Source organism: Aulonocara stuartgranti, assembly GCF_965226115.1.
Source record: "Aulonocara stuartgranti genome assembly, chromosome: 5".
Lineage (NCBI taxonomy): Eukaryota > Metazoa > Chordata > Actinopteri > Cichliformes > Cichlidae > Aulonocara > Aulonocara stuartgranti.
The window spans coordinates 28110001-28132272 of record NC_138943.1 but is presented as its reverse complement, the minus strand read 5'-3'; the positions used below and the strand labels follow the sequence as shown (position 1 = coordinate 28132272).

Genomic DNA, 22272 nt, shown 5'->3' with positions numbered 1-22272 from the left:
CCTTTTTCTTTTTAACGAAAGTCAAAGATTTAGATAACAGGTTCAGGTCGTTTTTCCAGTGAAGTAAGGTTGGTTTGGTCTTAAAAAATGACATTTATGTATATATTGCTTACACAAGATTAATAGAACATTAACACCACAATTGACTTTCTTTTCCTTCAGAAACATTCCAAACAATATCATATTTAAGGTAAATGGGGTAATTTGAATCCCACTCGATTGAAGCCAGGCATGAAAATCCAACCAAAAGATTTGTATAAAATTGAAAAAAACAAAAACAAATAGATGGTCCTTTTAGTCAGGGTAAATTCATTCACCTGCACATAAAGATCTGTTACGATCAAAAGACAAGGCAGAGCCTATATTCTCATATAGACAAGGCAAAACGCCTTTGGGATAGCATATATGGCTCTGAACAGAAGTTCAAAAACCTTTATCTTTAACAAAGCGACTCTAAATTCTCAACACAGAAGCACAAATTCAAACATAATGGAAGATTACACAGCCACGAGTAATCCGAAAAATGCCACAGCAAACACTGTGTGGCAACTCCTTGAACAGTACAAAAAAAAACATTACAAAAGAACAGTGGGAGAAATTTCAGGCAGGTCACCCAGATCGCACCACTATAGAGTCTATATGCAACATGTTGGACCTGTGTTCGGATTTGGCAGGTGTAGCACTGAGGCCTGCCCAGGAAAAAAAAATCAGTGGCCTTCCCTGCTAAAACTTGCAGCTGCAAGGAACAAATGCCCCAAAAATATAAGGCCATTAGGAAATTGTCCTGCTTTAACAACTGGAGCCTGATTTCCATACGAAAACACCAAAAAACAAAACTAGGCAAAAAACAAAACCAAAAAGAGGAGGGGGAGCAATTTCAGGCAGATTGCTCAGACAGCGACGCCCTCCCTGCTAAAACTTGTTGCTGCAAGGAAAAAAAATGCTCCAAAAATATAAGGTGATTAAGAAATTGTCTTGCCTTAACAATTGGAGCCTGATTTCCATAGAAATCCACCAAGAAACCAAAAAAGACAATAACACGAGAAATCCAGATACTGTCAGCAGTGATGACACAGCAACCTTTACAGAAATCACAGCAGAAAACATGAAATATGGGGGATCGATCATTGTGAATAAAGAAATGGTTAATCAATTTAATATTGATCAATTGCACCTTAGAACACACATGCATCAACACTACAATGAGCGGGTGGAGGGAGGTTTGGAGTCTTCTCTCACCCCCGTTCTCTGCGGCCTGCTGGAGCGGGGGGCCAGGAGGAGTTGGCCGTCCGACTGCGGTCTGGAGTGTAGGGCCTCCCTGCTGCTGCGGAGCCGGGGCGGTCTGCCTCTCCCCACCGCAGGGAAAAGGGTAACACCACCTGGGTCTGGGTGCAGTTCCCTCCTCCAGGGGCAAGGGTACCTAGACCCGGTTCGTAGAGTACGCTTGGGGAGTGTGATCGTGTGTACAGCGTCTCTTTATGTCTGTCTCCACGTTGGTTGAGTGTGGAGTAAGTGCATATGAGAGCATGAGGGTGGGAATGGATGTTTGTGTCTGTGTGTGCCTGTATGTCTGTGTCTATATGTCAGGTTGGGTATCAGACGCCACCTCTCTGGGGACATCTCAGGCCCTCCAAGGTTTGGAGGCCTATCTCCACCCACCACCACTTTCCCTGCCAGTGGCGGACTCCCTCAGGTGTCGGTGCGTTGGTGGTTCTTTGTGTCTGGGGGTGGGCATCCAGGTACACACCGGCTCACTCCTTGGCGGCCGCTTATCGGGGCCTGGAGCCTGGGGCTCGCTCGGGCCACTTCGGAGGTGGGGTGTCCCCGGCCTCTCGGCCTGGGGCTCGGTCACTCAGGCGCAGCTGGCTGCCGGCGGAGCTCACGGGCACGTCACTGCAACTCCCCCTGGCTTCTGCTCCGCGGCTGCTGAGTGAGCCCTCATCTGGGACTCTCCTCAGCTCTTACTGGAACAGTGGCGCAGCTGCCCCTCTGTTGGTTTTCCTTGGTCTCTTGTGTTCTGGGGGCCTCTGGATGTCTGGAGTTTTGATCTCCTCCATACCTGCTTCATGCCCTGGAGGACGGGGCTGTGGCTCCCCACACTCCCTAGCAGATCATTACATGGAGAAACCTTTGGAATGCAAGCATGCTGATCCACACAGGTATGCACACAGGTGTACACACGGGTATTCACAGACGCGGACTAAAGCTTTCTTGGCTGCTGCCTCAAAGCACATTGTGCGCTGTCTATCTTGCGTGCTGCACAATATCGTATATTATTTAGTATCTACTGATATCTACTGCTAGCTAGTTTATTGTGATGGTGCCGTTTTTTTTTTAATTATGTTGCTCTTTGTTGTTTGTTTTCTCTTCTGTTTTTTTTCTCCATACAGGTGACCCAGGTGTTTTTTTTTTTTTTGTTGTTTGGTTTTTTTTTTCTTTCTTCCCCCCTTCTCACCGTCTCTTCTCCCCTTTGGTTTTCTTTCTCTCCCTCTCTTTCTTTCATTCTTTCTCCCTGTCCTATCCCCCAGTCATGTCTGTCCCGTTTGTAGCAACTGAAAATAAAATAAATTCATAATTATAATAAAGGTCAATCAAATGGACCAATATGGCAAGGCCATGATGATCCACTTGGTAAAATAAATCCGCTTGGCATCTTTCTTGGCCTTAAGACAACAATTCTGATGGCTAAAGATCCAAACGGGACACAAAAAAAAAAAAGATATCGATCAACTAGAATCGCATCAACAGAAAGAAACATACAGATTTTCGGTGGAAATCTGTGTGGAAGCACTTGTTATGTGAGTTGTAAAGGAATCAGGCCAGGTCATCAGTCAGGACAAGGGCGTAGATTTGGTTTTGGCATTGGTGGGGACCGAACCCTGCCCTGTTTTTTTTTTTTTCCTTTTTGTCTTTGCTTCTTGATAACAAAAAAGGAGAAATATACTTGCCTACATATGCTATTCTACATGCTTTTAAACCATTTAAAATTACAATTCATAGTTTTATATGTGAATTATATAATGTTAAATTACTATTAAACAAATGACTGACTAAGCTTTAGTTTACTTCAGCCATATTCCATATAAATCAGGTATCATACAAAAATAAAAATAGCTTCAAATACAGTCATGACAATAAAAGAATAAGACTTCAAGGACTTAACAACATTAGTTCAGTTATAGTACACCGACATCTGTTATACTTTGGCACTATGGGAACACTGAATGACCTGGGTGTTTTTGTCCATAAAACTACTCATCTAAGATTATCACAAAGTAAAAGATCTCTCAGCAAAATTATGCAACATTTTAGCCGCACTATTGCCCCGATCAAATCAGTGAGCTGGGATTTTTTATTCTAAACATGAACTACTGTTACAGCAACAGACATGGACTACTGGTGTCCCACACAATAACTCAATGTCCACTAAAGGAGCCAAACACATGCCTTCTCCTCTCGTTAACTGAGATAAACTGCTGGCATATTGGTTTTGCATCTATACTGTCCAGTCTCTCCTGGTGGACCTTAGCCATCTTTTTAGTCTTCTGGTGCGCGTACTTCAAACGTGCAGACCCTGAATTGGGACACAGCCTAGTGTGGGGTTGCCTTTGCTGGTTGTCGGTCTGTCTCCATTAGTTGGCGTTCTCTGCATCTCCCTGCTTCACATCCCATGCTTCTCCCTGCATGTTATCATTTCAGGTTTGTTTATTAATTGCCCCAGTTTAGGTAATGTCTTAGTTCTGTCCTCGCCATCCTTGCTTTTGTTTGCTTTCACCTTCTGTAAATAAAGCTCACTCGCATCTCAGCCAGTACCTGCATCTTGGGTCCTTTTCTCACAGCGCCACATGGCTTGCCCCGCACACCGACAGGACTGTAGCCAGCTCCACATGTCAATCCAGAAGCAGTGCACTGATTCACAGTAGAAAAACAAGTGATCCAGCTTTTCAATGTTATTTCCACAAAATGTACACACATCTAAGTTAAATTTCCGTCTTAAAAATTCATTGGTTGGGTAAATCTCATTTATGATTTTAAAGTTAACCTCTTTTACTTAGGGGAAAGAGGAAGTGAGACATACTTTCTTCTTATCGCCTTAACCTCCATGGTCTCAAATTCTTTAAGAATATAATTTCTTTTAACCAGATTAGGACAAATTTCATTTATCAAAACATTCCTGATCACCTTGTTTGTAAACCTGCTGTCACCAAATTCAACTCAGTCCAGTAAAAATTTTAGAGTGCACAATATTTTCTTTGATCATTGATCTCATAGGGGCTGGGATGGCTTTTATTAGTGATTTATATCTCTTAGCAGTGCATCTTACGTCAAACTTCTCACAGAACGTCTCATGTTTCTCAACCATAAAATGAGCTACAGCCCAAATCCCTTTGGAGCTCCATTCATCCATGTACACAGATTTCCTACACAGACAGACCTGTTGTTCCATATAAGGGTATTGTGAGTAAAGTTATGTTTATAAATTAATTTCCAATAAAGAAGGACCTGCTGAAGGAAAGCTGAGAGTTTAACAGGTAACGAACTGCAAACAAAGTCATAATGTAACAAAAAGTCTGTTCCACCCATTTCGCCAAAAATCATATTGGGTATAATGTTCCAAAAGGAATTTTTGTTCCCAATGAAAGATCTTAACCATTTCAATTTTAGTACACCATTCATAACATCAAAGTCAATGGCATTAGCCCCACCCTTTTCATAGTTTTTAATCATATCATTTTTCTTTATATAATGACATTTGTTCCTCCATATGAACCTAAAATTAAGATTTATAGATTTAATTCTTTTTGGAGATGTGGACAGAGAAAAGGCTGAATAGATTAGGATGGGTAGACTGTCCATTTTGGTTAGCAGAATCCTCCCGAACAAAGTTATGTCCCTCTGCAACCACCTGTTTAAAATTGACTTACGTTTTTCTATATTGGTACAGATATTCTTATTTTCTGTTAATAACGTATCCTTGGAAATTACGATGCCCAGATACTTCACCTCTTTTTTGATCTGTATATTACTTGTTGACTGCAGGGGACACTCATGCAGAGCCAGTATCTCACATTTATAAATATTCATCTGTAGGCCAGAAGCTTTGGAGAAGCTGTAAGGCTAAAGGAATCTAGTCCTCATTTTTTTAAAACAGGGTGGTATCATCTGCCACCTGACTGATTATTATCTGTTCACCCATCACAGTTAACCCGTCAATGTGACTGTTTTAATCAGAATAGACAACAGTTCAGCAACCATGATGAACAGAAGTGGTGAGCTGCTACATCCCTGCCTTATTCCTCTATTGACCTCAAACATTGAACACGTACCATGTTCTAGCAAAACAGAGTTGTTGTTGTCATTATATAACATCTCTATAACATTCATAAATTCCTCTCCAAAACCAAAAAGACTGCTTTTTTAATATGAACATAGGTTCAACTGAGTCAAATACTTTATAAAAATCCAAGAACAGGATGTATCCCCTCTCTTGGATTTTTTCACTTTACTCAAGGAGGTCCAAAACCAGGCTAATATTATTATGAATTAGTCTTCCTTTCAAAAGACCTAATTGTGTTTCACTGATAATGTTTGAGATGCCTTTCTTTAGCCTCTCAGATACAGCTCCAGACAGGATCTTATAGTCAGTGTTTAGTAAGGTGATGGGTCTTAAATTGTCTAAAATTCTTTTGTCCTTACCCGATTTAGGGACCAGGGTAATCAACCCTTGTTTCATGCTTGGCATCAGTTCTTTCTTCTCTATAGATTCTTTTAATGCATCAAATAATAAGGTTCTTAGGTCCTTCCAGAAGAATTGATAAAAATTGGCAGTGAGTCCATCTGTCCCTGGGGACTTTTTTTTAATGCTATTTTCATGACCACTAAATCCAGTTCCTCAATTTTAAGCTCTGAATCACACAGATCTTTAAAAGGTTTGTCAATACATGGGATAAGCTTATGAATCTTATTAAAGAAACTATCAGCATCAGCTGCTGAATATTCTGAGGAGTACAGCTCGGAATAGAAAGTGAAGACTTCCCTTTCATTCCCTCTGAAATCTTAACATTCAGTCCAATTTATCAACAAGCTTGTGATTAAATTTCTCTGCTGTCTACATTTTTCCAGCTTACTAAAATATGATGAGTTTTTTTTCACCTGCCTCAAACCATTTTGCTCTCGATCTTATAATGGCACCCAGGGCTTTCTCAAGGTAAAGATCACCTGATTTAGTTTGTAACTCCATCAATTTAAAGGTTTTTCAAAGAACCTTTTTTTTTAAAAACGGTTCTTTTAAAAACATTTTAAGGAACCTTTTTTGAGTAATTCTTTAATGAACCATTTTAAATCTTTCAAAATAGAATGTATGATAAATTAAATTTGAGTAGGGTAAAATAAATATGAGCACATAGACATATATTAGTAGTTTATTGCCATTTCATAGTATACCAAAAAAGGCATTTTAAACCTCAGCACAACATCACTACTAATACATGTCACATATTAGTCATTTAAACAGTAATAATTAAATATATGTTTACTAGACTATAAATAAATACATATAAAAACTATACTAAGATAACACAACAATTAATACATGTAATTTTTAATTAATAAAACATCAGAAAGTGATAAAAACACTTTAGAAATAGCAATAGCTTCATAACAGACCAATAAATCAACACATTTCCATCAGCAGATGTTTGCATGTTCAGTAAAAATATTTCAACAACAAGTTTTTGATTAAAATTATCAATGAACTTCAGCCTCACCTTATGTAAGGTAAGTTTCATGTTGGACTCATGGTCCTTTGTTAGTCCAGTTTAGGATATCTCTGACGTATGTATCATATCAAACATATGTCATATCAAAACAACCCCACACCTGCAGTTGTCTCAGTTTTTCCAAGGTCTCGCCTCCTGCCGCAGCCTCTGAACACACAAACAAAAATTCCATCTGAAGCAGGAGGTGCAGATTTTTTTTGCTGTTCTTTTCTAAATCCAGGCTTGATCACGTGGAGGTATTTGGAAAACTTTTTTGGCCAGCAGATGACTGTTGTCTTGCAGAAATAAGAACTGCAACCCAAATCAAATGTATGCGATACACAATCAATTCACAAGAACACATTATAAAAGAAAGTCCTGTTGTTGCCTGATTTTAACTGAATTCTTTATCAAAACAGGGTGACAGAATTAAAACGAGTGTTTGCAGCAAATGTGAGCACAAAGCCTCACTTTGTACAAGTCTGCTATTAAAGTTATTAAAGACGACGTTCCTGTTTTCAAGGTACAACTTGGACCTACTGTACGAATCTCATGGATACACACTAAATGAAACAATAGTGTGCACGACTCGAGATTCTGATCCCTCGTTCTCTCCAGGACTGAGACAGCTCTGAATAGCTGGAGTTTAATCTGGTGACAGCAGGTTTGTAAATAAGGTAATCAGGAATATTTTGATAAATGAAAATTGTCCTAATCCAGTTAAAAGAAATTATATTCTTATAGAATTTGAGACCATGGAAGCTAAAGTAAAAGAGGTTAACTTTAAAATCATAAATGAGATTTACCCAACCCAATGAATTTTTAAGACGGAAATTTAACTTAGATGTGTGTACATTTTGTGGAAATGACACTGAAAGTCTGGATCACTTGTTTTTCTACTGTGAATCAGTGCACTGCTTCTGGAATGACATGTGGAGCTGGCTACAGTCCAGGGGAATTCAGTTACCCCATTTGACGGTGACCGTAATAAAATTTGAAATGCTTGCTGAGAATGCAGATTTTGACTTGATGATTAGAACGGTTTTGTTACTGGGAATTTTTTTATTCACAAATGCAGATACTTTAAAGCTAAACCATGTATAAACGGATGGCTGAGTGACATTAAACTTTGGGCTAAGTTGCTGAAAATTGTGAATAACAAGTAAGCCTGTAAAATTGTTGTATTATTTAAAAAGTTTAATGTATGTTAGAAGGATACCTCCCTATTTAATGATCATGATTGCCCCTTTTTTATTCATATTATTTGTGCCTTTGGTTTCAAATCCTACAATGACAGTTTTTAAAAAAAAATAAAAAAATAAAAATTTCCTTTTATCTTCATTGTTTTCTCTTATCTCGTTGTACCGCTCAACCGAGGATATTTGGATGCTTCACATGTTATATTGCTGTTTATAAATAAAGTTCATTTTAAAAAAAAGAAAAAAGACAGCCCGGGACTGCCCGGGACATTTAAACAATGGATACCTCCGTATATAAACAAATTCTTGCTTTTCTCCCTTTCTTGAATAACAGCACGGTAAAATAAGAAGAATGGCGCCTAATTAATTACATACTTAATGATACAGATTTAATAATATGTCACGTGAAGATTAATCAGACAGATTAACTGTTTACTGACAATTGACAGTGATGGCGGACATCATCATCACTATTCCAATCAATCCTCTCCACACAGACAATCATAAACACACTCGACTACCACTAAATCAAATTTAACCCGTACACAAACACGATTTGTAATGACGCTGGTTCAGTTTACAATAGTGCTCATTCGCTCGGTCAGCAAGTGGCGGTATCCTCGTACACTGGGGAGTAAACTGCCATTAAACGAAACAGGAGAAGAAGAGAACATCTGCACATGCGCGGTACGGATCGGGGAGTCCTGATCCGTAACTATCTTTTTTTTTTAGTTTTTGTCTACATTATATCGAAATGTTTCATCACTGAAAACATTTTAAAAGATACTTATTATTGTTAACATCTTAACATATATTCCGTAGCTATCGTAAAATGCTTCGAGCGGAAGTAGTAGCCTTTCGCACATGCGTGGTACCGATCAGGTTTCCGGTACGGGTAGTGGTACCCTAATGTGTGTTTGGAAAAGTTTGGAATATAACGAATCCGCTTAACGTTTGCGCTCAAATACGATTTTGAGGCAACTGATTTAATCCGTCGGCTCACACCGTTTTGACCTCCACTTTTCCCAGGAGAGGGTTTGATTTTGTAGTGTTTTACAGTTTTAGGGGACCCGGGTCTGCCGCCGTTCTTTGGCTAACGTTAGCTCGTATCAGCGCTGTCACATGCGTTCAGCTTTCGCATGAGAGTTTAACCGACTCCGGTTTATAGGTCGGTGCCGCAGAGTCTAGGCCGGTTCAGTTTTGACCGTTATCGCTGCACTCTAGCCAAACAAGAGAGTGTTTGAATATGGTGTTTTTCACCTGCAACGCTTGTGGGGAGTCCCTGAAAAAAGCTCAGGTTGATAAACATGTAAATATCTGCCGGGGCTGCCAGGTCCTGTCCTGTATTGACTGTGGAAAAGACTTCTGGTAATTAATGACTGTTTACTGCTAGCCCAGGCTAACAGGCGCTAGATCAGCCTCGGTGCTAACGATTTGTGTGTGTTTGTCTACTAGGGGCGATGACTACAAAACCCACATTAAATGCATCAGTGAAGATCAGAAGTATGGAGGCAAAGGCTACGAGGCGAAAACAAACAAAGGAGATGTGAAACAGCAGCAGTGGATCCAGGTAAGATTCAGGGAAGAAAAAGAAAAACTCTGTAAAGCTTTTGGATCACTTAGGAAAGCCAACTGTTCTGCCTTTATGTCCTTTTACTGAAGAAAGTCCATGAAGCCATGAACAAACCTGGAGTCAGTGCAAAGCTAAGAGATGTCCTCCAGCAAGTCAGTACTTACGATAACGTACCGAGAAAGAAGGCTAAGTTTCAGGTTAGTATTACTTAAAACTGTACAAAGTAATCAGTTTTCACGTTAATGTTGATTCACTGTCACATTTTTCTTTTCCCATCAGAACTGGATGAAAAATAGTCTCAAAATACCAAACCCCAGTCTGCAGGAGGAAGTGTGGAATATACTTGCTGCAGCTGATAACGTAAGTTAGGCTTGTTAGCTCTCATGTTTTTAGTTTTTTCTGTGAATGTGTGCTTATTAAATTTGAATGTTACCAGGAAATGAGTGGAAGCAAACTGCTCCTTTTAACATCAAGTCTGCCATAAAAATAAAGAGTCTAGCATGTTTACAATAGCTGTAGTGATTGTCTTTAACTGCCACTGTCTGACAGGCTTCAGAGCCCCCACAGCCAGCTCAGCAGACAGAGGCTGAAGTCAAAGTACACACTAATGGAAAAGAAGAGCCGAATGGCCACCCAAGTGATGAGGGAGAGAAGAAGAAAAAACTGAACAAACGGGAACGCAAAGAGGCCCGACAGCAGAAGAATGGGAAAGCTACAAAAGGTGCTGAAAATACAGTCGCACAAGAGCTGGAGAAAGAAATGGTGGACAAAAAGAAAAAGGACAGAAAGAGAAAACAGCTCTCTGAAGAACCCAGTGATGATGTTAACAGCTATGGCACTGAAAATGAGACATCAAGCAAGAAAACAAAGGGTGAGTCAAGATTTCTGAAGTGCTAGACATTATCTGTTACTGTCATGGTTAAACTGAGTTTAGGTATTCTCTAACACTCAAGCATTGGGGATGTTTACATCAGCAGCTTTGTGAAGTCTGGTCAGATTTATGTTTTTTTTTTTTTTTAAGTGTGTGTGTATTTCAACATTTATTAGATAACTCTGTTATCATCCTTTTCCAGTTGATGAAGAAACTGAGGATGCTGATGATCAAGAGGAGACTGAGGATCGAGCTGCTACTAAAGGTATGGTGGAGCTAGCAATGACTAAGATTGCCCTCCTTTATTAAATGATTAGTCAGTGATTAGGCAGCAGAGGTCAGTGTTGCCTCTTTTGTTCAGAGTGAGAAAGTGACCCTTGGTGATTAGTGTCTGTACTGAAAGCTGATTTCTGTTTCTCATCAGGTAAATTTAACTGGAAGGGGAACATCAAGGCAGTACTGAGAGAGTCACCTGACCAGGAAATGTCAGTGAAAAAACTCAGAAAGAAGGTGAGCCATGAAGTGTTTTCATTGCTATATGAAATGAGGATGTAGTTGTTTATGGTAAATGGCCTGTATTTGTATAGCGCTTTACTAGTCCCTCAGGACCCCAAAGCGCGTTACACATTCAGTCATCCACCCATTCACACACACATTCACACATTATTTGTATATCAAACTCTTAAAGTTTCAAAGATCTATAATCTTTTATTAACACTAAAGTAAAAGCTTGCTCATGTTTTTCAGATTTTGGCTGCCTACTATTCCTACACTGGTGATAGGAATTTTAAGAAGGAGGAAGAAGTGCTAGCACTTTTCAACAACAAGATCAACAAAAATCCAAAGCTTAGAGTTTTGAAAGATAGAGTTAGACTTGTAAAGTAGACTCCTTTTGACATATTGCATAGATTTTTTTTTAATTTCAAAGCCATCATTGTCTTATTGTTGTCTTTTAATACAGTTGACATGATGTTGAAGATAAAATGCTTTTACCACCGATTTAAGTGTCCGGTTCCTGTTTGACTTAAAAATTTTAGTACTGTTTAATGTATGACAATTGTGATAGATGGCTGCTCTGTTACGCATTCCAAGCTCGCGGTAAGGCTGGGAAATGGCACCTTATCTGTGGGATTGGATGTTCGAGTGGGGGAAGGGTAACGGGAGAGGTGCACCTGAGGTGAATTAGACTCTCACACGGGACGAAGTTAATGCACATTCCTCGGCACCCCGAACGGGGCTCACTTGGCCAGGGATACAGAAGCCCCATAGAGGCAAGACGCTTGGTGTCAGCCTCAGGTGAAGTTTTAATGCTGTCTGATTTTGCACGACTAGAATGAGCAGTCTCTTTACCCTGTACGCACACGCAGACACACAGACGCACACACAAACAGGAGGAAATCTGCCCAGCTTTATGAAGCTCAGCTAATCCCAGCAGGTTTAACACTGATGCTCATTCATCACACTGCTTACCTTGTAATTGTATATTACATACTTTGGGCTTTAGTCAAGCTGTAACTGAAGTTTGGTAGTATTAAAATGATGTTTTCTAGTCTACCTGGGCTCAGCTGAACTTAATTCTGTTGATTTAATCCAGACCCCCCAGAATGCTGAAACTACATCTTCACTGCAAAACAAATGCATTCATTCAAGCCTTAATCTGCTGTATATGATTAATAACATGCCGTTGGTATCAAAGTGAAATTATGAAACGTACAGCTCTGTGTAAAATGTTGTTATTTATATTTTACTTACAAAGAGCCAGACTTCCTCAAAAAAATATTTTTTTTAAGTGGTCTTGAGCAATAGTTCTTACAGTTTTAGTTTTTCTTTGGACATTCACTGCATTTCACTTATTTTCAGTCTAGTCTGTATAGCTCTCCATTTTCTTTCACTGATCTATGAATTATTCAAGCGTAGAAAAGCTACCTAACTCAAGGAATTTCCAGATGTTGTGCCTGCACAGGCAGCTTAAAAAACAACTGATTTTTATATTGTGTCTTTGGGGACTTTGTAATCAGCAGGCTGACCAGAAAAACCCAATATAATCCATTCCTGGTTATGTGATCTACAAAATGCAGAAAATAACAAGGTTTGCCAAAAAGAAAAGTTGGCATAGATTGACATGGTGTGCGATGTAGCTGAAGGATTTTAATATACTGGAATAGAAAAGAAAATGGCATCTGTTGCAGATGTGAAAACCAGCAAAGACTTGACACAGGAGCGAAAAGATGCATCTGGCCTTGTAGTTTTTGTTGAAGCCTCATCACAAATGGTCACTAAACGGCTCTGTCATGATTTGGAGCTCCATTTCAGCCAGCCTTGTTTGGAGATCGTTTAAAATTATTGGATTTAAGAGCATAGAATAGTACCATCAGATTTTGATCCACCAGGCAGTACAATTTGGAAAGTATCTGATTAGAAAAGGTTTAATTTTGCAGCATGAAAATGATCCCAGACACACTGCCAATGCAGTAAAAGCAGACCGGGAAAGAAAAAAACAAAAATCAGTGAAACACTATCAGTCATGGATTGGCCTCTTCAGATAGATTGGGTGGCTCAAGAGTTTTTTTTTTTAAACTTATTTATTTTTGGTTCATAAAATTGTGATATACAGTGGGGCAAAAAAGTTTTTAGTCAGCCACCGATTGTGCAAGTTCCCCCACTTAAAATGATGACAGAGGTCAGTAATTTGCACCAGAGGTACACTTCAACTGTGAGAGACAGAATGTGAAAAAAAAATCCATGAATTCACATGGTAGGATTTGTAAAGAATTTATTCGTAAATTAGGGTGGAAAATAAGTATTTGGTCACCTCAAACAAGGAAAATCTCTGGCTCTCACAGACCTGTAACGTCTTCTGTAAGAAGCTTTTCTGTCCCCCACTCGTTACCTGTATGAATGGCACCTGTTTGAACTCATCATCTGTATAAAAGACACCTGTCCACAGCCTCAAACAGTCAGACTCCAAACTCCGCCATGGCCAAGACCAAAGAGCTTTCGAAGGACACCAGGAAAAGTATTGTAGACCTGCACCAGACTGGGAAGAGTGAATCTACAATAGGCAAGCAGCTTGGTGTGAAAAAATCAACTGTGGGAGCAATCATCAGAAAATGGAAGACATACAAGACCACTGATAATCTCCCTCGATCTGGGGCTCCACGCAAGATCTCATCCCGTGGGGTCAAAATGATCATGAGAACGGTGAGCAAAGATCCCAGAACCACACGGGGGGACCTGGTGAATGACCTGCAGAGAGCTGGGACCAAAGTAACAAAGGTCACCATCAGTAACACACTACAACGGCAGGGAATCAAATCCCGCAGTGCCAGACGTGTTCCGCTGCTGAAGCCAGTGCATGTCCAGGCCCGTCTGAAGTTTGCCAGAGAGCACATGGATGATACAGCAGAGGATTGGGAGAATGTCATGTGGTCAGATGAAACCAAAGTAGAACTTTTTGGTATAAACTCAACTCGTCGTGTTTGGAGGAAGAAGAATACTGAGTTGCATCCCAAGAACACCATACCTACTGTGAAGCATGGGGGTGGAAACATCATGCTATGGGGCTGTTTTTCTGCCAAGGGGACAGGACGACTGATCCGTGGTAAGGACAGAATGAATGGGGCCATGTATCGTGAGATTTTGAGCCAAAACCTCCTTCCATCAGTGAGAACTTTGAAGATGAAACGAGGCTGGGTCTTCCAACATGACAATGATCCAAAACACACCGCCCGGGCAACAAAGGAGTGGCTCCGTAAGAAGCATTTGAAAGTCCTGGAGTGGCCTAGCCAGTCTCCAGACCTCAACCCCATAGAAAATCTGTGGCGGGAGTTGAAAGTCCGTGTTGCTCGGCGACAGCCCCAAAACATCACTGCTCTCGAGAAGATCTGCATGGAGGAATGGGCCAAAATACCAGCTACTGTGTGTGCAAACCTGGTAAAGACCTATAGTAAACGTTTGACCTCTGTTATTGCCAACAAAGGTTATGTTACAAAGTATTGAGTTGTATTTTTGTTATTGACCAAATACTTATTTTCCACCCTAATTTACGAATAAATTCTTTACAAATCCTACCATGTGGATTCATGGATTTTTTTTCTTTTCTTTTTTTTTTTCCCACATTCTGTCTCTCACAGTTGAAGTGTACCTCTGGTGCAAATTACTGACCTCTGTCATCATTTTAGGTGGGGGAACTTGCACAATCGGTGGCTGACTAAATACTTTTTTGCCCCACTGTAAGTGTCACATCTATACGAAGTTAAGCACTGTTACACAGTTTTATTTCAGTGAGGTATTTTAATAAGAGGAGTCATTTCATTTTCCCTAAAGATGACGAAATGCAGGAGTTGTGCAGTTATGTGATTTAAATAATTAGAATTTTAGCAACATGTCAGTCCAATCGTCATATATTACAAAAATAATAAAAACATTCCAACAAAAAGCTGGACTCTGGGATTTATAGCTGCTAAACTGGGTGATAGACAAACCATTAAGTATATTAAAAAAAATCTGTCTCAAGTCTCAACAGAAAAAATTTAGGGCTCACAATTACAAGCAACAATAAGAGAAGTGTCAGATTGCTGCCAGAGCTATGTAAATGTATACATCCACATTCAAGATTAGGCTTGGAGTAAAGCCAGCGACTATGTATTCTGCAAATGTTATGAGGGTTGGCATCAGAAGTACCCCATCAGACCACCCTCCCCTTAATCCTCAGTTACACTAGACGTGCATTTCTTTCCAGACCAGTGGTCCAGTTTGGTTGTTGCTCTACCTTTCCAGCTGCTCCTTAATAAAAGACGGGCACAAAATGTTTTTTATAGATATTCTTTTTAAAACGACAGAAAATTTCTGAACGGCCCATTCCTCTTTGCCAAATTCTATTTTTATACGTGTAAAGATATAAGAAAAAACAGTCGTATCTGTCACTTGAGTTAAAAGATTGAAGAGACTGAGAATACTTTAAATTAAGCATTCTATCTTAGAAAGATCCAATTGAATATATACCTGACGTTAACCTTTCAGAAAGTATTCTATGTTTTTACGTTTTACTTCAGCTATTTTATAATCGCTTTAAAGTCAAATGATTAAACATTTAGTTATTCTTATCATTTTATTATAGAATGGGTTTTAAAACTACAACCGTCTCGTTCAAGTGCGTCATAAAAAAGCGACTCAGTGTGTCACAGGAAGTGCCTTCTGATACACAGCTAGCTAACATTTAATGTTCATGTTAAGTTAATGGTAGCGTCAGTAAAATGCTGAACGACAGTGAACTTGCAAACTTACGGAATCGATTTAGAAGAGATGCAGAATTGCTTATGCGACCAGCAGATTCGGGTACCGAAGATGAAAAGAGTAAGGTTTAGAAAATGTATGCTGGCTAACGTTATTAGCCAGTTTGAACTAATATTTCTTCTTCGTCTTCTTCTTCTGAACGAACCATTTACGCTGGAAGCACCGTCACTGTTATCCACAGAGTTAACCCCGGTCTGTGACTTTAAAGGTGTCAAACTGTCACTTGAGTACAAATGGTGGTTGTCTGCCACAGGTACAGCTGCTGACCCGAGCAGAGGTTGATAGAAAAGTAACCTTTCTTTCTTTTTTTTGGTCTTTCTTTAAACCATTTAATGTTTTCCTTTCTTTTCATTACTTCGTCCCGGTGTTGTGGTATTAAGCTACAGGTAATTAAACGCAGACTCCCTCAGCTGTAACACAGCGGCTGGTCATTGTGACTGCAGCCTTTTTATTGTAATGGTGTCTTGTAGGCAGCTTGTACAACCGACACTTGTCCAACTCTGAGGCCTTAGCTGGCAGAAATCCACCAATTCTTGATTGTTTTGACTGTGAGACTGTGAAGAAACTCTGTGTCAGCTTAGCAACATAATACAGGGGACACTCTACCCCTACACAGTTATCAGTCGTGCCTTTGCCAGTGTAAACTGTAAGATAACCGAGATTGAGATTTCTTATGAATGGCTTTGTGTATATGACACCCATACCTGCTTATCATCACTGGGTCTCTATGGCAAGATAATGTATTATAGTACTATGCCAATGTTACATGAAGGATGAACCATTAGGCTTAACTTTGATTAAGATGTACAGCAGCTACTTATCTAGGGCGTCAAGTTCATAGTGAACTCTTTGTATAGTGGAGTAGCACGCTAAGCCACTTCAGCAGCCAACAACAATCTCTGATACGTTTAATCAACCATTAAATTATAGAGATTAATAGCCCTCTGAGAGGGAAGATTGTCTGAAGGAAACCTATCAGTTTTGCCTCAGAAGCTGCTTAAACGTTAAAGGCTGGAATTTGTACAACAGAGATTTGTCGTATGCCTTCTGATGAGACAAATCTTAGATTTGATTTATGTCATCTGGTGCTATAACTTCAGTTTTCTTTGAGTAATGCAGGGTGTTTAATATAATAACTTTACTTAGCATCTAATTTATAGTAAAACATCGTAACAGTGTACGGTCTGTTCTTCTGAGGTGTCCTGTAATTAAGTATGCTCTTAAAAAGGGCTTGAGTTAATGCAAATAATTTTTGTGCTTTTGTGTTTGTTTGTTTTTGTTTTTTTTTAATCTTTCAGGTCAAGAGGAAAAAGAGGTCAAACCACTCCCTCGCATCAATAAACACTCTGTTTTCTGGATTGTGGCTTCGGTAGTTGTGACATACTACGTGGACTTCCTCCGACACATCATGGAAAATGATGATATAAAAAGGTGAATGTGCTTTGTTGCTCACTCATTCCGCGTTATACTATTATTAAAATTTCTCAGATAATCACAGTAAACATTGTTCTTTTAAAGTGTTTGCTGTAGTTCTTTCTGAATATCATCAACATCAGTATATTTCATTGCATTTTGTGGAAAATGCATAATTTGTGATGATACTCAACATGAGTTCTATTAGCTAAGCAGGTTACTGTCCGCTTAGTTGTTGCATTTTGCCTGGACTATAGAACAGTACTGCTGTTTGGTTCACTAGCTGGTGCATGTGCACACAGACATTAGCTTGTATATTTTCTGCTGTTAATGTCTTTACTGTAGCTTATCTCATATAGAGTGACTGTTCTCTACTCTGCACTCTAATGATGCAGTGATAAGGAGATGCAGATTAGCACAATACCCTTATATAAAAAGAGTCTTTCTTTTCTTTTCTGGGGTGCACCAATTCCACCAAATGCCATACTCAGATACTTTTGTAACTTAATCATAGCTAGATGCTGATAACTGCAATAACAGAAAACATCCCACAATAAGAAGTGACGGATTATCTTCTTAAAGGCGTCACCTCCTCTGTGCACATTGTTTTTTTTAATATATTTCACATAATTTTTGTCAAATCAGTATTTCAGTTTAAAAAATTTTTTTTATATTACTTACATAATTGTAGTGTTGGTGTTATAAAGGAATACCTTTTTTTAACATTACATTTTCTTTCTTTATTTTTTAACTGTATCACCAAGCACTACTTTGTCGTTATGAAAGGTGCTTGAAAATCAAAACCCAAGAGGTGTTTTTTTTGTTTTTGTTTTTTTTTTCTTCTCTTTCAATGACATTGTGATTATATGATACTCGTGCGAATGTTTTCATGATGCAGCATGTTCTCTGTTTGAATAGACTAGCTTTAGATGTTGACACTGATCCTCATTTTAACCTGTTTTGCCAGTTGGTGGTTCAGCGTTGGTCTGTTACTCCTGGGGATCTGCTTGTCTCTGGCCACATTTTGCATTGTGTACTTGGAGTGGTACAAAGGCATCCAGCACTATGACCAAGAGTACCCTGCCATTCCTCCAATCACCACTGCAGCATTTATCGCTGCATCATGCAGGTAAAACGGGACATATCCTGCGTAATTACAAGTTAACTCCAAAGCATTGTTTTCACACAAAAAATGCAGCCATAGGTTTATATGCCAACAACGTGTATAGCAAAGGCTATAGTACTTTTCTTCTTTAAATGTTTTTGCATAAACAATTTTATATTCTTTTGGGTATATAGTAAGAGATAATGGTAGGCAACTGACTGTCCAGTAAGATTTAAATGTTACTGTGGCATGTACTGTAATCAAAGTGGATCTTAATCTGTAGGGAATGAAAGCTGCTAAAGCTAGCCTCTATTGACTCAAACTGATCTAAAAGTATGTGTGTAATGTTATGAACAGTAAAAAGTGCCTAGCATTTCAGCACAATTTAAAATATGTAATAATTGACTTGTTTAATGGCAGCCATTTTGATAGCAGGTTAAAAACAAATATTGGTATTTAATCAAGGCTATTTGTGAAAGTGGAATGGAGCAGGTTTAGACATTTTCTTGCAGGTGTTTGTGTGTATACTACTGTGCAAAAAAGATGTTGAACCAACCCTCATTTCTTTATAATTTTCTAGGGAAATTGAAAGTAGGGGCAGCAAATTATTTTCTTTATATATTGTCTTGCATATTTGCAATATGCAATGCAGTATATAAGGCAAAAATAGAGTTTGTACAGTTCTCAAAAGCTGAAAAATCTATATCGTGTGTATATATGGTAATATCAATATGGTATAATGAATTTGTATAACCATTTTTATTTTTTAACACTGTCTGAACTCCCTTAGGCAAATCTTCTTACCATTTATTTAAGTAGTCTTCAGGAATAGTTCTCCAGGCTTCTTGAAGGACATTTAAAGCTCTTCTTTGGATGTTGGCTGACTTTTGTTCCATTCTCTGGCAAAATGATCCCACACTGCTTCAATAATGTTGAGATCTGGGCACTGGGGAGGCCAATCTATGACTGAAAGTTGGGCTGTGCGATATGATGAATTATATTAGAGGATGATATCGAAACGCTTATTGTTTCATATTTATACTCTATCACAAAACACAGTATTAACTGAAATATTCTTTCATTGGCACCACACAAGAACCAGCCAAAAAAAATTTAGGAGCTCGTTATATGATTTTGTGCACTGGTCAAAACATTCGATTCCAGGTACATAACTCCCAGCCGAAAACACTTCACCACGAGTCGATTTGCCTGTTTTATATTACGAGTGTCGGGTAAGTATTGGAGGAAATCAGCAACGTAGCATACTACGCTGGAACAACAGATATGTGGGTGAGCCGAACAACACATCCTTGTAAGAGTTTAATGGTGCACTGCATCCGAAACCGAACACTCTGCAGTCAGTGTCTGCAGAGGTTAGTTTCTTGACAACCATACAGGGACAGTAATGATAGCTGGAGGGCTCAGGGAAGCGCTTTCATGAGTGCAACGGGTCATCTAGTTTGTGTCAATACGCCATGTGGTTAACGCCATGTGAGGGTCATATTTGTTTCACTTTTGATTTAATTTAAATGTAACAAGAAATATTACTTCTGTTTATATAATCAACACATATAATCACAAAATCTACAGAAAATGTACTATATTGTGATATGTGTCATTATCGGGATAACAGATGGGTTATATCAGGAGATTTTTGGTCATATCGCACAACACTAACTGATAATGTTGCACTTTTGGTTTCTCTATCCAGTTAAGTTTTTACTTCATTGGCAGTGTGTTTGGGATCATTGTTATGCTGAAAAATAAAGCTGTCAGTCATCTTTCAGTTCATATTGCATGGTGGATCAAAATCTGCCAGTGTTTTTCTGCATTCATAATTCCATCATTTTCAACACAATTTCCAGCACCATTGGCTGAAATGTAGCCTCAAACCATGCCAGAGCCTCACCGAGTTTTACAAATGGCTGTAGGTACTCATTTTTGTACCTCTTCTGACCATGAAAGTGATGATTTGAACAAGAAATTTGAAATTTGGATTAATCGTTCCATAAGACCTCTTACCACATATTTCATTTCAGTTCATGTCTAATTTGGGATAAATCAGCTTTTTTTTTTCTCTCTCTCTATTTTTCTTCCTTGAGAATGCCTTCCTGACAGCTAGGGCCAGTGAAGGAAGTAGAAATAAATTGTGTGTTTTTTGTGACAGGCTGCTTTTGTTTTGTTTTTTTCTTTAAGTTGTCTGTTATATGTAGACACAACACTGGGTCATCCCTTGACTTGGGTGCTTTTTTATGCTTCAATGATTCATAGGTCAGTGTTAAGTGGACAAGAAACAACAAAAACAAAATCCTTTGAAAATGGACAGGTACAAGGACTGGACTAATAGTTGAGTGAAAAAGCAGCTAATGTCCAAAGAAAAGCTTTGAAAGGCCTTCAGAGAACCTTGAGAACTATTGATCAAGAGCCCCAAAAAGTTGATTCATCCAAGTGACTTCTTTAGTCTCAGGTGACTGCAGGTTTCGCCATCCTTTTAAACAGTACATTTGCACAATAACTGAAACTAGCACCACTGACGAACAATGGGCGTGAGGTCACTTTCTTGATCATTAATATCCAAATTTTCATCACCACTAATCAACAACCATTGATCAAAGCCCATTGATCAGTGGTTGCTATGAGTACCATTCACAGAGAGTTGGGAAACGGCTGCAGTCACAGCATTGTAAGATGGTGAAAGATGCACCCATAGTCCACCTCCTCAATTAAGAGATGGTCTTTCCCTTTTCAAGTAAATGGTCTCCTTGACCCCCTGCTCAAACCAGTGTTCCTCCCTGTCGAGGAGTGGGCTTGAGTGACTGTAGAGTGAGTAGACTCCTGGCCTGACTTTTCTGTGTTGTGCCATCCGCTTAGCCAGAGGTTGTTTGGTTTTCCCAATGTATAAATCATGGTTATCCTCCTGGCACTTAACAGCGTACACTATACTGCTCTGTGTCGGGACATCCGATCCTTGGGGTGGACCAATTTGTGACGCAGTGTGTTTCTGGTGTTAGGAGAAAATGCGTCTCAGCTGTTCTGATATTCCTGACACATAAGGGATCACTACGGGGTTTTCCTGAGGAAGCTCTTGTCCTTCTTCTCTCCTGGATCGCCTGGAGCTTCCTTTAGGTGTCTTCCCAGCTTTGATAAATGTCCAGGGCATTCTCGATATGTTCTTCAGCTTCCCTGGCCGCTGTATCTGTGGGGATGGTGTTCCCACTGTTTTATAATTAAATACACCATTAAATAGGGCTGCTCGATTATGGCAAAAATGATAATCACGATTATTTTCACTGAAATTGAGATCACGATTATTTGACGATATTTATTTAACCCTTTAAGACCTACCATAGAACCAAGTCCACCAGAGCTTATATTATTTTTTTACATGCTGTAGTGCCATTTGTGGGAGCATTTCAAGTTGCTATACATCAATACAACTGTTATAGCCCATATTTTAATAATATGTATGCATTAAGTCCATAGTAATTACATAAATTGCAAAAAAGTGCAATAAACTACAAAAAAAATTGAAAATCGCTTTTGTTTTGTTTACATATATTTCTACTTGGAGAAATTTAAGAGGTTTATCCCTCAAAACTTTAAATACAATAAAGTTGCAAAAAAATAGTTTCCCACCACAGGAAATTTATTTTGAGTGTCTTCATAGTTTTATTTTGGAGATACACCAATTTTTATATACTGCAGGAAAAACAAAAAACAATCCTATGATGCAAATTTGCAAAGAAAACAGCAGGTGCATCATTTTACTGTGGGAAGTGTTACGAACAGCTGATAGGATCGGCAAAGCGTGTTTCTGGAATATTATGTTTTTGTTCCTGCAAGCGCTTTTTATGCAATTTTTGCAAAGCTATATGTGGAACGAAACCGTGACCGAGGACAAGCTGATGGCATCAGATGTAAGTACAACTCCTCCGGTTTCATATGCAAAACAAATTATTGCGCTAGCTTACACGGTTCAGGTTCTACAGGGATTTAAAAATAGTTACGCAAAACGGAGCGTGCTGCTCTGACCGGCTTTAAAGGGTTAACAATGACTT

The 22272-nt window shown here is 39.0% G+C and overlaps 2 protein-coding genes across 3 annotated transcripts in view; both read left to right on the top strand.

Moving 5' to 3' along the window:
- Window positions 1-8804: 8804 nt before the first annotated feature.
- lyar (Ly1 antibody reactive homolog (mouse)) lies at window positions 8805-11888 on the top strand. Its single transcript, XM_082534643.1, has 8 exons — window positions 8805-9325; window positions 9413-9527; window positions 9620-9727; window positions 9810-9890; window positions 10080-10401; window positions 10604-10666; window positions 10826-10911; window positions 11149-11888. Exons 1-8 carry the CDS (start codon window positions 9204-9206, stop codon window positions 11284-11286), a joined length of 1035 nt encoding a protein of 344 aa, XP_082390769.1. The 5' UTR covers window positions 8805-9203; the 3' UTR covers window positions 11287-11888.
- Window positions 11889-15578: 3690 nt separating this feature from the next.
- tmem128 (transmembrane protein 128) overlaps window positions 15579-22272 on the top strand; it is a 15218-nt gene continuing 8524 nt past the window's right edge. For both annotated transcript variants that reach the window (XM_082534300.1, XM_082534299.1), the window contains exons 1-3: window positions 15579-15756; window positions 16995-17127; window positions 18077-18238. In XM_082534300.1, the coding sequence (XP_082390426.1) occupies window positions 15657-15756; window positions 16995-17127; window positions 18077-18238 (395 nt within the window). In that variant the 5' untranslated portion in view covers window positions 15579-15656. The remainder of the gene's footprint in view (window positions 15757-16994; window positions 17128-18076; window positions 18239-22272) is intronic.